General features: G+C 41.6%; 1 protein-coding gene across 1 annotated transcript in view; it reads left to right on the forward strand.

Annotated features, from left to right (window-relative positions):
• PDE5A (phosphodiesterase 5A) overlaps window positions 1-16,520 on the forward strand; it is a 129,934-nt gene that overhangs the window by 93,812 nt on the left and 19,602 nt on the right. The window contains 3 exon segments of the mRNA NM_001003188.1: window positions 1,622-1,768; window positions 6,724-6,849; window positions 8,463-8,557. Of these exon segments, the coding sequence (NP_001003188.1) occupies window positions 1,622-1,768; window positions 6,724-6,849; window positions 8,463-8,557 (368 nt within the window).

A 16,520-nucleotide genomic window follows, 5' to 3' on the forward strand; every position in this document is an offset into this window, starting at 1 on the left:
ATTTGTCTTCCCTCTGCCTGGCTCCAAGTTAAAGCCTCTTTTCATCAGGTAAATCGCAGCCCAATCTGGCTAAAGCAGTTAACGTGCTGGCAGGGAAAATGGTCAAGGGGGTGAGGGAGTACCCTGCAAGTTCTGATGCTCATTGGGGCCCAGCAGGAAGTCTAAGAGAGAAGCCCGACAGCTCTGCTCAGTCTGAGGGAGCCAGGCGCCTCGGCCTTGGCCAACATTGCTTCATGAGAATTGGGGCTCAGAGTGGCTTGATTTCTCATAAGCCAAAAATCCTTTTTTTTGTTGTCGTCATTAAAGTCATTAAAATCTCCCATTTTTTAAATAGTATAACGGATCGCAAGGCACTTGCCAGGTCTGCTAGTTTTCCAACGCAGGTTAATGGGTTTCATCCTCCTTGGTGGTTTGGGGATTTTAAAACTGGAACTTATGACTCATATAAAGTGAAGGGAATAAGATTTTCCCCTCTCACTCATTTAATAAGTGTTCATGTTAACAATTATCAAAACTGTATCCATCAGTCATTTCAATGGATACAGAGATGTATAAGATACAGTCCTGCATATAGATCCCAGGGTACTTAGGAGACAGATAAGCAGGAAATTACATTACAGTTAATTTTCTGTAATTAAATGGATATTCCCAAGGTGGGGTCTGCACGGAAGGGCATTTAACCCTTCTTTGGATGTGAGCTGTGTATCAGTTAAAGAGAGGAGTGGGTGCTGCTTTGTAGGAGAAGCAGGAGTTATGAACGAACATTGATGAAAAGGAGCAAGGTATATTTAAAGAAGTTGCAAGTGTTGGCTACAATTAAATAATTATCAAATCAAAACCAAGGATATTATTAAAAAAAAAGAAAAACAGGTGCCCCTCCAGAAACAAAACTGGTGTCTTTTTTTTTTTCTTAAGACCCACCCCAGATCTAATGAATCAGAATCGCTGAATTTTTTTTTAACGTGCACCCTATGTGAGTCTTAGGATCAGGCTTGGTTGAAGTGCATTCTGCTCATCCGATGCCCACAGTAGATTGTGTCACATCTGAAAATAGGATAGTCTGCCTGATCAGAAGCTGGCATCCCTTCCCTAACTGGCTGGGCTACTGTGGGTAAGGCAGTTAGCCTCTTTGTGCTTAAGCGTTTGCACCTGAAAAATAGAGCTAGAGTATCCGCTTAGCAAGAGTGTCTTGCCAATTAAACATAAAATACGTAGAATGTTATCACGGTCCTGCTCACCACTTGATCCCCAGCCCATAGTATTGGGATGGATCCAGAACAATTACTCAATAAGCGTCTGTTTAGTGACTAAGACTGGAGATGTAAATGGGGCCAGATTGCCGGAGTCCTTAGTTCTGCTTACGGTTCTGAGTACAATCTCAGGACAGTCCCCCTCTCTCCTCCACGTAGCCTACCTGGAACCCACACCCCCGCCACGTGACTCATAAAAAAAAAAAAACAAATACAGAAGTAGCTCCTTTATCAAAAGATTTATAGGGTATACATAAAAAGAAAAAAACACAATGTGGTATTTCCCTAAAGTAAAGTGAGAAAACTTTGTGAATCACTGCTGCTTTATAAAATTTACAGCTTTATTTCATTTTGTTCTGTTTTTACCTAAGGCTGCTGTGGTACCATCTGCTCAGACGCTTAAAATTACTGACTTCAGCTTCAGTGACTTTGAGCTGTCTGACCTAGAAACAGCACTGTGCACAATTCGGATGTTCACTGACCTCAACCTTGTGCAGAACTTCCAGATGAAACATGAGGTAGGAATACAATCATGTCCTTTGGAAAAGAGAGATAGTGCATGTGCATTCGTGCATGTGTGTGTGTGTGTGTGAGAGAGAGAGAGAGAGAGAATTAATATACTGTCACCTGATGCCTCCCTGAGATTTTTAAAGAAAAACGATCAACCCTAAAAAGACATTTATTGGGTTCTTACTGTTTGTCAAGCACCAAGGTAAAGAACAGGGGAGAGTATCCCCAGGAGTGGGAGTAGGACGTGCCAAGGCGGGCTGATGGAGTGGGGCTGGGGCATGGGGCACTGGTTGAGAGAGGCAGCGTGGCGAGGCTGGCAGCTAGAGAGGAAGGTAAGAAGTAGAGATTGTATGGAACTCATACAGAGGAATTTGGGTTTTATCCTGAAAACAATGGTGAGTCACTGAGGAATTTTAAACAGGGAAGTAACTTGATCTGATTGCAGAGGTTATGATAACACAGTGCGGACAAGCACCAAGACAAAGTGAACTGCTTTGGAAATGAGGGCGTTCAGGCGCTTGATGAGAGGCCAAGCTTGTGGTTTGAACAGTGGCTACCCATATGGGGTGATGGCAAAAACTGATTTTTAACCCCTGCCAATTACCTTATTTACCTCTCAGAAAAAAGCGAGACTTCAGTCAGTATCTTCTAATACCCATCCGGAGATACTAGGGGAGAGCTCCATAACGGCTGAGTGTATAGCATCAAAGAATAAGGGGGAAAGAGAAAGGATTGTTTAGGGGGAAAATGTAGTAATTTGCCTTCAAAGTTACTTTTTTTTTTTTTCTGGACAGTTGAATTTCTAGTCTTGTACAGATTTCCTGTCTGGGGATCCCTGGGTGGCGCAGCGGTTTGGCGCGTGCCTTTGGCCCAGGGCGCGATCCTGGAGACCCGGGATCGAATCCCACGTCGGGCTCCCGGTGCATGGAGCCTGCTTCTCCCTCTGCCTGTGTCTCTGCCTCTCTCTCTCTCTCTCTCTCTCTCTCTCTCTGTGTGTGACTATCATAAATAAATTTTTAAAAAAATCAAAAATAGATTTCCTGTCTGGAAATTTAAATCCTTTGAAAGCCTCTACTATTTAGCAATCCATGAATTCATAAAATGAAACTTTATTAGCATATACAGTGTACCCGGCACTGTGCTAAGTATTCATTTCAGCAGAGGCTCTCAAAAGCCTAAATTAGGAATGAAAATGAAGGGTTAATATAACTAGGTTAATGCAGTGTCATTTATGGTATTCTTGGAGTATTCTTTCTTAAATTTAGCCAAAGTATTGGGTGACTGAGCCACCAGTCATGATCCCATGGTCCTGGGATCGAGCCCCATGACTGGTTCCCTGTTCAGCGGGAAGTCTGCTTCTCCCTCTGCCCTTCATCTTGCTTGTGACTCTCTCTCTCTCTCTCTCTCTCACACATAAATAATCTCTTGAAAAAAATTTAGCCAAAGTTTATCTTACTCTTGGGTAAAAACAAAGAACTACTGTCTGTGGATTTAATAATACTTCACTCATCTTAGAGCCATGTTGATTAAGGGACATCATGTTACTTGATTACTTCAAGAAGCTCTCAAGAATGGTTCTCTGGCCTGTTGTTAGTGGCCCTGTTCTCAAATGAAGAAATTCAGATAGCATGAGAAGAGTAGAAAGATCATGGATTTTGAGTTACAGCTCTACTGGTTATTAGCTCTTATTTCCTTAAGCAATTAATCTCTCAAATTCTCAGTTTCATAGTCTGTTAATTGGGGATAATGGTATGACTTCCCCAGTGAGAGTCTTGTGAGAATGACACATGCATCGATATGACTATTTGTATGCATGCGTATGTGTTCCTCTCTCTCTCTCTTTTTAAAGATTTTATTTATTTATTCATGAGAGACACACAGAGAGGCAGAGGGAGAAGGAGGCTCCATGCTGAGCAGGGAACCCATCCCAGGACCCTGAGATCATGACTTGAGCCAAAGGTGGATACTTAAACAGTTGAGTCACTCAGGTGCCCCAGTCACTCAGAATTTCTTTTAGCAACTCTTTTTCTTACCTTTTCTTGAATTTTTGTTCATTAGGCAGATATTTTTCTTAAAGGTCTCATTCATTTACTTTCCTTTTCTGTTTGAATAACTACTATTCTGATTCTGGCCAACACCAATTTGAATATCACAGTTGTTCTGATTGGCCTTCCTCCCCTTAGTGACTCTCCTATCATGGTTGGTTTTGTTTTTTGTTTTGTTTTTTTTTTTTTCATGTTTATTTCAGATACTATTGTCAGTATAATTTTAGAGTGACAAAATTAAAATGTTATTACTGGAGATCATGAAGCTGCAACAACAAAGAATATTTTCAACTGAAAGATATGTCAAATCTTCATGTCTCTTCTTGGCTTCCAAATCTTGAGTGACTCTCCTATGAACATCACAACCATTACTATTGCGGACCTATGAAACAGACTCTTGACTCTACTTGAACACATCTGCATACGTTAATTTTCACCTTCTCTCTTTGACGTGTCATTCCTCTCCTGAATGGACTGTCCCACTTAACAAGGCTGTTCCACTTTCTGCTACAGCCCACTTCCTCAGAGTCTGACTCAATCCTAGGTTTGACTTCATACCCATTGGAATACTGTTGACAATTTGTGGTCTCGATTTTATTTCCTTTGTATGTACACTTTTATTATTTTCACTCTGATTGAGATTCTTGAGGGCAGAAACTGAGCTGTTTTCTGTTTCTTCTCTTTGTCCCAGAGCATCTTGAGTCTGCCACTCAGGATTTAGGAAGCCTTTGTCATTGTTGGAGACTGATCAGTGTATTGAGCATGCTCCCTAGGGTCATGCAATTTGCACATAATTATTCAGTAGTCCTTTACAAAAGACTATATTGCAGATTTGAACATGCCAGGCATATCCACCAAGCACTGAGCAGATCTGACTATAATTTTCCTAAATGCTATTAACATCCTGATAGATCTGTATATACAGAGAGCAAACTGATGGTTGCCAAAGGGGAGAGGGCTGGGGGGATGGGCAAAATGGGTGAAGAAGAATGGGAGATACAGGCTTCCAGTTATGGAATGATTAAGGGCACAGGGGATAAAGTCAATGATGTCATAATAGCACTGTATGGTGACAGATGGTAGCTATACTTGTGGCAAGAATTGCATGATGTATAGAGAAGTTGAATCACTGTGTTGTGCACCTGAAACTAGTGTAACATTATGTGTTAACTATACTCGAGAAATGTTTTTAAAAAGTCATCCTGAAAAAAAAAATGAAAAAAAGTCATCCTGATAATAGAACCCAAAACTGTGCTTATATCTAGTTCCTAACTACTGTACCCATTGGATTACCCATTTCTCTTAGTCCCATTTTATTACAAGGATAGTAGAATAGTCCATCAGGAATTAATATTTCGTAGTCATTTTGGTCATTATTCCACATTTTGTGATTATATGCACATTTAATTATATCTACAGATTTATGATTAGTAAAGAGACATATTCATAGGTTAAATTTTTGGGTTTTCCTTGATTCTTTAATTCATCATCAGTAATTTTCTTTAACGCTTTATAGTTTCTAACTATACACATATAGTTTCTAACTATGCACATCGAAGCAAGTTTAGAGCTCTTAATTCTGCTAAAAAGATGAAACTATCCTCTTTCTAGCTGATTTTGTTCAGAAATGGTCATGATGAAAGAAACTGCACTTGGGATTAACACATGTCAGTCTTAGGCACACAGAAATCCTCTGCTAAATAAGGTGACTTGGAGATGCAAGAGCTAGGGGACATTTGGCTTGCTCGTTATCAGAATTCCCTGTGAACTGCGTAATAGAACAGGAACAAAAAGACCTGAAAAGAAAAGGAGGGTTATGAAAGCACTGATTTTTCTACCAAACCCTATATAAGCAATTTCTACCAACAAAGAAGAAACCTTGTTTTTGGCCTACTTCTGCAGCCAGTCATTTGTATTGAATGTTGTTAAAGCAACGTTCTTTTTCCTGGTACTTTTTCCATGCCCGAGGGCAATGTTCTTTGTGTTTGAGGTATCTCCAGTGATATACTGAGGAAGAGGCACATATTTGTTCTCACAGATCCCCCAAAGTATAGTAAATCATTCAGAATTGAAGAGAGGCAGACTCTGATGCTAACCCAAACAAAAAATAACCATGCTTGGGGCCCAGGCATCTCTGGGGATTTTATTGAATACACTACTTGGAAGATGAATTAAACCCAGCTTTTGAGATTTTCTGGTCTGTCCTCCCCCCCCTCCCAGTCTTTTAAAATACGTCTTTTTCATAGGGACCTCTGGGCTTTATTTTGCATATATATCTTTAAAAATTACTTCTTGGTAAGCAAGCAGTAACTCTGCCTGAATACTTAAGTGTAGTTTAAAAGGAACAAAAGACCTGATGGCATCAGGACTTGGAGCTCCATTCTGTGTTCAGACATTGCTCTCTATCTCAGCTCCCAGTCCACTTCCCCAGCCTTGCACCGAATACCTTTGCAGAACTAAAAAGTGGGAGTAGAGAAGAACTTGAGAGTGGCTATTTCCATGACTCTCTACACGTGAATTCGTGAATTCGTACACAGTTGACTATTTGATGGCACACGAGACACAGTATCTTTTAAAAAGCTAGTCAGTACCTTCTTCACCCATGCCAAAAATACCTTCACTAGAGCTGTCTTGCGTTTTACGTCTCACGTAATTAGCATGGTGGTTAACATGGTGGGCTCTGAAGTCTAACTGCTCAAGTTTGAATTTTAGCCTCTCCCTTTACGTTGGAGCAATGTGACCTTTAGCGAGTTACCACTCAGAATGGCAGTTTCCTCATCTGTGAAATTTTCAAAGTCGTAGTACCTCCCCCACAGTCCAAGGCTTAGATGTAAATGCTTCCTACAGTGCCTGGAACAGAGTAAATATGTGATACGTGTTAGCAAGCATTATTACTACTTACGCTTTATTTCCTAAAGGTTCTTTGCAGGTGGATTTTAAGTGTTAAGAAGAATTACAGGAAGAATGTTGCCTATCATAATTGGAGACACGCCTTTAATACAGCTCAGTGCATGTTTGCTGCTTTAAAGGCCGGCAAGATTCAGGTACTTTTTAGAGCTGTTTTTATATATAAAACCTCTTGCTTTAGTAGTAAAATTTACAGCATATTTTTTCAAGGTTTTTTTTTTTTAAATATTGCACTAACAATGATTGGAATACTGTTTATTGTCACTTACAAAATAAATTACAGCTTGTTAATTGAAGAAGACTAGCATGGCAAAATACTTAGGTATTAATTTTCTTTCATATGTAACATATATGGCATATTTTTAAAAAATCTTTAAAATAACTTCATGTTAAATTTAGTAGTCTTTGGGCAAATAAATACTTTCTCCAGAGGAAATGTCTACAGTATGAGAAAAAGTATCAAATTTCTTGTGTTCATATTCAACCAGCTTCACAGTAGAATTCCTCAAAAAAAAAAAAAAAAAAAAAAAAAAAACTCAAATGGCTTCATAGGTAAGTCCAGGATTCTCTATCACATTTTCTCTGGAGCACTCAGTTAAATTTTTTAAGTAGTATTTCATGGAAAAGGCTTTAATATCGTATACATTGACCAGACCCTGTATTCAAGGAAAATCAGTGCAGAAAACGTTCAAGTAATTTGTTCCTTTCCAGGCCAAATTTTATCCATATCTCTGTTCTTAGATTCTAACTTCAGTGAGAATCGACTAGTTATTTAGGTAAGTGATACCAGGCATCCATCACATAACTGTGTTTAATTCAGAGCTTCCATGCTCTTTTTTTTTATTAAGGAAATTCTAAAAATATTATTCTCTGACTCTCCTTCCATAGGCTGCACATTTTAACTGGCTAGAGCTAAAAGAAGGGATTGTTGTCCACGAATCCATATGAAATACCATAGTAGTATTTTCCTGCCATAGCAAACATTTATAAAAATTAGGATAAACTTATTTTGGGCTATAGAAAGGTCACCAGGATTATACCACTGAAGACTATTCTTGCTGTTTTTATGAAGAATAACAAAATGGTGATTTTGTCTAACGTTGTAGACATACTGCATAGAATGTTGAGGGTTCCCGCAGAGTGGAGCTGATCATGATTTCAACTTGTTTTCTTACTGATAAAGGAGACAAGTAGTACAAATAATACAAATGGCAGATGTGACAAAAATAACTATGGTTGGCCTTGGAATATATTGTGCAACTTTTTAAAGGCAGATTTTTTCATTCCTAATCCTCTTTTTTTTATGTCGTTTTGCTTACTGCTCATATTGTTTGTGTTCCTGAAGGATGTAGCAACTAACAGCAGGGAGTGAAGGCAGCAGAATCTTCAGGAGTTAGAAGGCAGAGAGATAGCAATTATTTAAAGTTTAGTTTGATGATTCCACATATATATATAGAGAGAGATCATGAAAAGTTAATGCTCTTTACAGGAGGTGGACAGATTACTGATTGTTAGAGGCATTTCAACCTTCTCTGTTGATAAATGACGTTTCTAATAATCCCACCCTGAAGACAGAGTACAGCTGGTTCCCCGCAAAGTAGGATTCTAGCATGAGTCCTCTGTGACTGTAAAGAATCCCATGTGAAAAACACTCAGAAAAACAAATACATGATTGATGAAAAGAGGTAGGATAATGAACTTTACCAAATTGTCTTTCTCTTTCTTTCCTCTGACTTCTCTGGTCACACAGAACAAGCTGACTGACCTGGAGATACTTGCCCTGCTGATTGCTGCTCTCAGCCACGACTTGGACCACCGTGGTGTGAATAACTCTTATATACAGCGGTAAGGCAGGTTTTCCCCAGCTAGAGAAGAAAATGTTTCTTTTCGATTGTAGGGCTATCTTTTTTAAGGTAAAAGCCACAGCAAAATTTGATGGTACCAAATTTCAATTGATCAAGGCCCCATAACATACTCTGGTTTTATTTAAGGGAAATGGGGAAAAAAAATAATCCAAATCCAATATTGGATTGATAACATTTCTGACCTGAAGTTCAACAGAATCTTTATGTTGAGAATCTAATTTCACTAGATAATTACCAAGAGGTTTGCTTTAGTTTATGTATACTCAGCGCTTCATTAGAAAACAATTAAGACTAGCTCAGGGGGTGCCTGGGTGGCTGAGTGGGTTAAGCATCTGCCTTCAGATCCATCAAGATATCAGGGTCCTGGGATCCAGCCCCCTCACCCAGCCCCTCGGGTTCCCTGCTCAGTGGGGAGTCTGCTTCTCTCTCTCTCTCTCTCTCTCTTTCTCTCTCTCTCTCAAATAAATAAAGTCTTTAAAAAAAAAAAAACCTAGTTCAAAAAAGGTAAATTTTTACCCTGAAATAGAGGAGATAATATTTGAAAAGTGCTTAGCTTGATCCTAACTACTTAGGAAGAACTCAGTAGAAGGAGGCTTTTGGTCTTAGGGAAGACAGTGGAGTGCAGTGTTGGCAAGTTTGGGCCTGCAGTCAGATGAGACTCAAACCCTACCTTTGGCACACAGCTCCTGTATGACCTTGGGCAAGGGAACTTATTTCTCTATGCTTCAATTTCCTGCTCTGTAAAATGGAGATAATATTACCTACCTCATAGGGTTGATGTAAGTTTTAAAAAATAACACATACCAATACCAGGTAGAATGTGAAGTGCATACTTAAGCGCTAAGTCTTAGCAGCAGATGCTAGTGATAGTCCTATCAGCACCAGAAGTCTGCTTTTTGACTGATCTTGAGAATAGATACTGACTCTTGAGACAAGTGTTTCAGGCTCCTTTTCGGGCCATCCTAAAGTGACATTTGCAATGACAAATGAGAGGATAAAGGTGACATCACTTTTCATGAGATTTCTAAGCCACCGTCACATGTTTATTTACTTGTAGCAATTTAGTTGGAAAGCCTACATCTTAATGGCAAAATCTCTTACTACTGAGCACTTTCTTAAAGTATGCAAGTGATGCGACTAATGGATAGATCTCTTAAGGAAATTCCAGATGTCTGATATCTTGAAGGAATTTCAGATTCCCTTTATCTAATTAAATGGAAAACTTCATGTAAAAAGAATTGTAATGATGCAGCCACCGTGTCCTCTGCTGACCTTTGATGGGAAAAGATATCAAGCTCTTGCCTGAGTGTCAGAGACTGGCTCTTTCCTAAGATCTAAACTTAAAGAGGAAACGTTTTGGAGAACAGACTGGATCACATGTCTGTCCTGTGTCCTCTGTCGCATGATCATGCTCCGGAGCCTCATGTTGACCCGGGAGTAATTACGATAGGGAACAACCACACAAAAAGATACATAGCGAGGGAACCTAGCCTAAAGATCCAAGCCAGCAATACTATGTTCCCTCATACCTCAAAGCTGAACATATTATTGGTGTATGGTTTGCTCTAAGATGCCATGTTGCCTTGCTTTAGAGACTCAGCTATTTTTTTTCCTTTGTTTATTTAAAAATAATTACCCAGAAAAACATCTGGAGAAACGTCATCTTCTCTTAAAAAAAAAAAAAAAAAGGCCTGGGAAAAATTCATAGACTGCAGAATCTTGCCTTCATACACACCACAAAGCAGACTTCCACCAAGTAAGAATAACTTCAAGAAAAAAGTTAAAGGAGTTTCAGAGATTTTTATTTCTTCCTACATCTCTGTGGTTTGAATAGAAGAAATGAAGAATTTTCCAGGGATGTTTCTTTTTTTTTTTCTTTCCTTAGTGGTAAATGAGTGATACCTCAGGAGGACTTTCTTAACCAGGGGACTCTTGGGGGAATAAGAGCACCATAAACATTCCCATATAAGGAGCTAACTTGTAAAAAGGTATACAGTGTCCAATCTCGTCAGTATTCCAACACTACATGAAGAAAACTATCACAATAGAAGAAGGCACAGAAATAAAACTAATATATCAAAAAGATGAAAAGCACTCATGTGGTAGCAAAATTAGAAACTGAACTCTCCTGTCATTCATTCCTCTTGAACATCTTGTCAGAAAATTAATTTGAGGTAAGATGTACAAGAAATTTCATTTTGACTCATTATTTTTTTGTTGTTATTGTTGTTGTTGTTTTTGGAAAAAGATTTCATTTATTTGACAGAGAGAAAGAGAGAGCACGAGCAGGGGAAAGAGGAGAGGGAAGAGCAGGCTCCCTGCTCAGTAGGGAACCCAGTGCAGAGCTTGGTCCCAGGACCCTAGGATCATGACCTGAGCTAAAGGCAGATGCTTAACCAACTGAGCCACCCAGGTGCCGCCATTATTTGGTTCTTTGATGGCTTACTTGATTAGGAAAACTGCCATTATGAGGAGTACTACAGGTGTGCCAGTGGGAAGAGTTCAATGCTATACTTTCTTCTCCCATTTGGGTGGGTAAGAGAAAGATATTAAATTATTATTTTAAAAACAGAATAGTAGGGATCCCTGGGTGGTGCAGTGGTTTAGCGCCTGCCTTTGGCCCAGGGCGCGGTCCTGGAGACCCGGGATCGAATCCCACGTCGGGCTCCCGGTGCATGGAGCCTGCTTCTCCCTCTGCCTATGTCTCTGCCTCTCTCTCTCTCTCTCTCTCTGTGACTATCATAAATAAATAAAAATAAATAAATAAATAAATAAATAAATAAATAAATAAATAAATAAATAAAAACAGAATAGTAGGAACAAAATGACAAAGTACAGACATCTAGTAGAGAGAGCACAGTGTAACACTCAGCTCCTGTAAAGAAACCTCTTGGATTGGGCCTGCAGTCAATATAAGAAGACTGTTGTGGATGCATTTATCTGGTTAGATTCAAGTCTGACATTTTATCAGACTTGAAATAATAGAGTGAAAGTATCCTACATTTTAGGCAGCCGGCTAATGGGCAATTAATTACCAGGGCCTGGCACTTTGTTAGGCCGAAAGAGAGCTATAAAGCATGAAATGTGGTTCCTGTGGTAAGTAATTACCATAGTCTCATGAAACAGTGGTGATCAACACAAGAAAGCCCCTAGTAAGTCCTGAGTTGTTTAGTAATGGGGATTGATTGTAAGCGTTCGGCAGAGGAGATTGGTCAAGACTGGTGCTGTCCATCTCCACTGTTCATGGGAGAAGTGAGATCCTAGGAAGTGGGTCAGAATCAGAAAGGATAGAAGACAAAGATATCCCAGAAACACTGTGAGGTGGGGGGCATTCCCATGGGACACCGATCATGGCCTGTGCAGTCAGGAGGCTCACCGACAAGGGATGGGGAGTAAGAGGGTGATCAAGTAGAAGTTATAGGCCCCTTGGAGAGAGAGCTATAAAACCAAGCAGTATACTTGAGATGCGGTAGAGTGAAGAAACAAGGAGCCACTGCAGTGGGCAGTAAAGACCTTGCTTGAGAAGGAGAGCCTGAAAAGTCAGACACGGGCTGTAATGGATCAGAACTGGAACCTCAGAGTGCAGCTCAGAGGCTGCTACAGCAAGCCAGAGTCATGGTGACCATCCTACTGGCCGCAGTGAGGAGGAGATGGAAGGAGAAAGGTCTTTCCATTTAATATTAAACAGATGGTTATATGCCTGAAGGAAGGGGGAAATCCTGCCTCCTGGCCCAAGAAACTGGAACAGCAGTGGGGCCACTTATGAAAATGGAAGAAATGGGACCTACACATGCATGCGTGTGTATTTAGGGAGGAAGGCACGAGAAGGACAGAGGGAAAGGAGTGTTGGCAATGAGGAGAAAATAATAAATGAGTTGGGAGTTAGAAGAGGTAAAATGATCAAAGGAATAGGTTGTTTGTTTGGTCTTTTTTCCAAGATTAAGTTTCCATAAAATCAGAATGAAAGAACTTCCTGGTAACTATAATCCACCGTGTATCTCAGGCCTGCATTTGTACCCTGGTATTCACTCTCTGTCAGAGAAACAGAAGTGAGCTGGAGACCTGGGCTGGCATGGTGGCAATGGACTGTCAGCAGGCTCTGAAGGCCACAGCAGGGCAGTAAAGACAGCACAGGAATCACAGTTTGTAAAGTTCAACTGGGCATAGTCTGTATTAGCCAGGAAGGAGATCATTCCCACTGAGGATGGAGGGCCTGAGACACTACTAGAGTCTCTCAGTATGCAAAAAGTGCAAGTTCAAGGAGTCCTAATGTCACCAGCTAATAAAAATAATAATAGAAGTTAACACTTAATATGGCCCTTGCCATCTGGCATTGGGAGCTCCTCTTAGTAATTTATATATATGAATTTAGTTAGTCCTCAGGCCGCCCCACAGTAGCCACGATGGTTACGGTGGTTAAGGGCCAACTCGAGCCAGATGCCTGGGTGCAAAAGCAAATACTGACTCCTCCCCTTACCATCTGACCTTGAACGAGTCATTTAACATCCCTATCCATATTTCCTTCTCTGTGTAATGGAATAATGACAGTACCTGTCTTGTAGTTTGTTTTGTTTGTTTTGTTTTGTTGACAAGGATTAAGGAGTATAAATAAAAGTAAAGAACTTGTAACAGTACCCTGCACAGAGTAAATGCTCTCCAGCTTTTAGCCTTTTCAAAGGGGGGATGCTGTTAAGGACGTACAGGAATTCAAGATCTTGCTTTGTCCCATGTTGGAACAGCAAAAATACTGTGTCTAGCAGCACCTAGTAGCTGTGGAACAAAGAAAGACATATGTATTGTTGACGTGAGAAGAGACACTCAGTAGAGTCAAGGCGTTCATAGAACTAGGGTCAAAAGGCCAAATGAATCATCAGCTTGAACATCTGTGGCATGTAATTTGATGGCAGAGAATGCAAAGGTAAAATAGCCCCTGACTGCTGGAATACAGTGATCATTTGGAGAAAAACTGGGAAGTAAAGAAGTCAGTGGGGTTGACATGGCTTACGATAGGTAGTTGAGAGAGCCGAGCCCAAGAGTAATATATATGGATGAGAAGCAAAATCAAGGATGGTTGTTGAGAGTCTGTAAAGCAGCAGGGGCAGCAGGCATTGTTCTTCTCACAGAGCATACATTTCTATCGATTTCTAAGGCTTTCTATATTTAGAATGTTCGGATTGGGCACTGGTATCCTAACGCCGCTCGAGGAGATGGACAAACGACTGTAGGACAAGAGGAAAATGCAGGAAGGGCGTACGGTCCATGCTGCTTGTTGACATCAGCGTGGGAATAAAGCTCGGTGGCAGTAGTGGCTCAGATGGGTCCTCGTGACAGGATCTCATATAAGGAAGCAACATAGTCTCATGTTTGAAGGAGTAAAAAGCAATGGAATGTAGAATACATTGCTGTCCATGAATATTTTTGTAAACAGGAAACCTTGGGCATTTGTCACCCTTTTATTGATTCACAGATCATATTTTTAGAATGTAAGCAAAGGCAAACACACATAATTTGCATTCATCTATCCCACAACCCAAGAAGTTTTTGTAATGTGAAACAGTCCTTTCTGCATTATCTAAAAATGTAATAATGTGCTCGAAAGTTTAAACAAATTTGTGTCGTATCTGCCTAATGGCATTTCTGGTCCAGCTTCTAAGTATGTCAGTAAGTGGCTGCTGTGTGCAAAGGGCCGGGGTGGCGTGGGCCAGCATGATGTGGTGAGAGGATGTGTTTGAATCCCGGCTCTGCCATTTATTTTGACCTTGAGCAAGTTAGATCATCCCTCCGAACTCTTGGTTGTCTAAAGAATAAATGCCAAATGCTAAAGAATAAATGCTGAAATGCCAATCTGAGAGAGGCCTCAGCCTGGGGCTCCCGGGGGGCACAGCCTGAGACACACGCTGGGGTGCACACATTTGTGCCTGTGATCCCCGGGGAGCTGGAGTGCAGGCCTGCGAGTGAAGACGCGAAAGAAGGAGAAGCCAAGGGGAAGATGAGCTACCAGCCGTCCACTCGGACGGGCAGCTGGTGCTCAGTCCTGCCAGGCGCTTTTGAGAAGTCGTGGGAAATGAGACCCAGAACTGTGCATAAATGGACGGGGCCGAGGGGAGACGGCCAGCCAGCCACAAGCTGCCGTGCCCCACTGGGCAGAGACCACCTCCTTGGGCCTCAGCTCCTCCGTAGCGCAGGCTCAGCAAGTGGGCCCGTGAAGTCACGCACAGAACTGGCCACTACAGCAGTGGCTGGAGTCAGAGGTGGGGCTGCGGCTTTCTGTGTGCTGAGCAGAAGTGTCCCGTATGAAACAAAAAGTGAACATCAACTACTTGCACAGTCCGTGACATGTTGGAGGTTCTCAGCAAATGGTAATTATTATCATTAGGGGAAACATGTGACCAAACTCGAGGCTTACAGTCTAACAAGGTAATAGATGTCCGAACAATTTTGCTCCAGCTGGTGGAGCAAAATTGATATTAAACTAATACTGTATATCCTTGAGTTTCTTACATCTCATTGGAAAGAAACAGGTACTCTAGAAGCTTTTCCTTATCTAAGTGGAGGGAATGAGGAAGGCTATGGTTGTCGCTTTGAGGTTGACCTTAGCGAGGCCAGTCTGAATGGCAAGAAAAGGCTCTGGCCAAAGTCGAGAAGAAGCACAGAACGCAAGCCAGAATTCAGAAGGAAGGCCAGCATTCTTTTTTTATTATTACTTTATTTATAAGATTTTATTTATTCATGAGAGACACACAAACAGAGAGAAAGAGGGGCAGAGACACAGGCAGAGGGAGAAGCAGGCTCCCTGCAGGGATCCCCACGTGGGACTCGATCCCGGGTCTCCATCATCACGCCCTGGACTAAAGGCGGCGCTAAACCGCTGGGCCACCCGGGCTGCCTGGGAGGCCAGCATTCTTTTTACCCCAGGCCCTCCATTATTCAGCGTCGCCTAATCTACTCCCGTGGCCCGGATTACTAACCACCTGCAGGGTGAAGTGTTCCGGGTCTACACCTCCAGCCCAGAGCCAAGCACAGACGTTTATATCCATTGGTGGACCTCAGGCACCTTGAAGTCTGCAGGTCCCGCCCTCAACTAGACCTCTTCCCCTCCTTCACCTCCCACCCTAATCGTCTTCTCCCTTTTTTCCAACGTCAATAAAGGACAAGGTAGGAACTGGGCATTCATACTCCCCCCCAGGAAGAGCCCGGCCGGGCCCCAGCATCAGGATTCATTGCCAACTCCTACCTCTACGGAGCTTTCAGACAGCTCTGCTGCTGCTTGTGTGGGAGTCTGTGACCCTAGCCCCGGCTGTCTCGTACCCACGTAACTAGAACCAGGACTGCCAGCTTCCCAGTGGCCTCCTACCTAGCTTCCAGCAGTCTCCAACAAATTTACGTGTGTGTTTTTTTATAACTCTGCTCATTTGACTCCATCCGTTTGTCCCATCATCCGATGGCGAGCGCAGCATCTGGTCCATTGTACAACTCCCTGCACGTGGAGGGAGCAAGGCAGGCGGGCAGGCAGGAGCTAACTTGGGAAAGGTTACAGCAGCACCGAAAATGGAGGTTTGGGAGTCGGCAGGATTGGTGGAAGATTAAACAAGAATAGACGACTGCCCACTCTCTTAGGTTTATTTCCCTTTTATTGATTGGGTTTTCCCTTAAGCTACTCTTACTCCGCTCATTTCCTTCCGGTGTTCTATTCCTTCCCTCTTGGGCAGCTTCTCTATCTTCAAGTTAAATGCAAAGTAAATTAATGATTCATATAGTAGCATAAAGAAATAACAAAGTCAACTGTGTTCTCCAACACTGACTTGTACTTTACAATTCATAAACCCCTGTCCTATAAATTTTAGAAACAGAGACTTTCAGGATCTCTGACTTTTTCTTTTCAAGAAAAAATGGTGGAAATTGTGCTTCGTATTCACATGTGAAGGATCATGAGAAGTATGAGG

This window comes from Canis lupus, chromosome 32 (assembly GCF_011100685.1).
Source record: "Canis lupus familiaris isolate Mischka breed German Shepherd chromosome 32, alternate assembly UU_Cfam_GSD_1.0, whole genome shotgun sequence".
In the NCBI taxonomy this organism is placed as follows: Eukaryota; Metazoa; Chordata; class Mammalia; order Carnivora; family Canidae; genus Canis; species Canis lupus.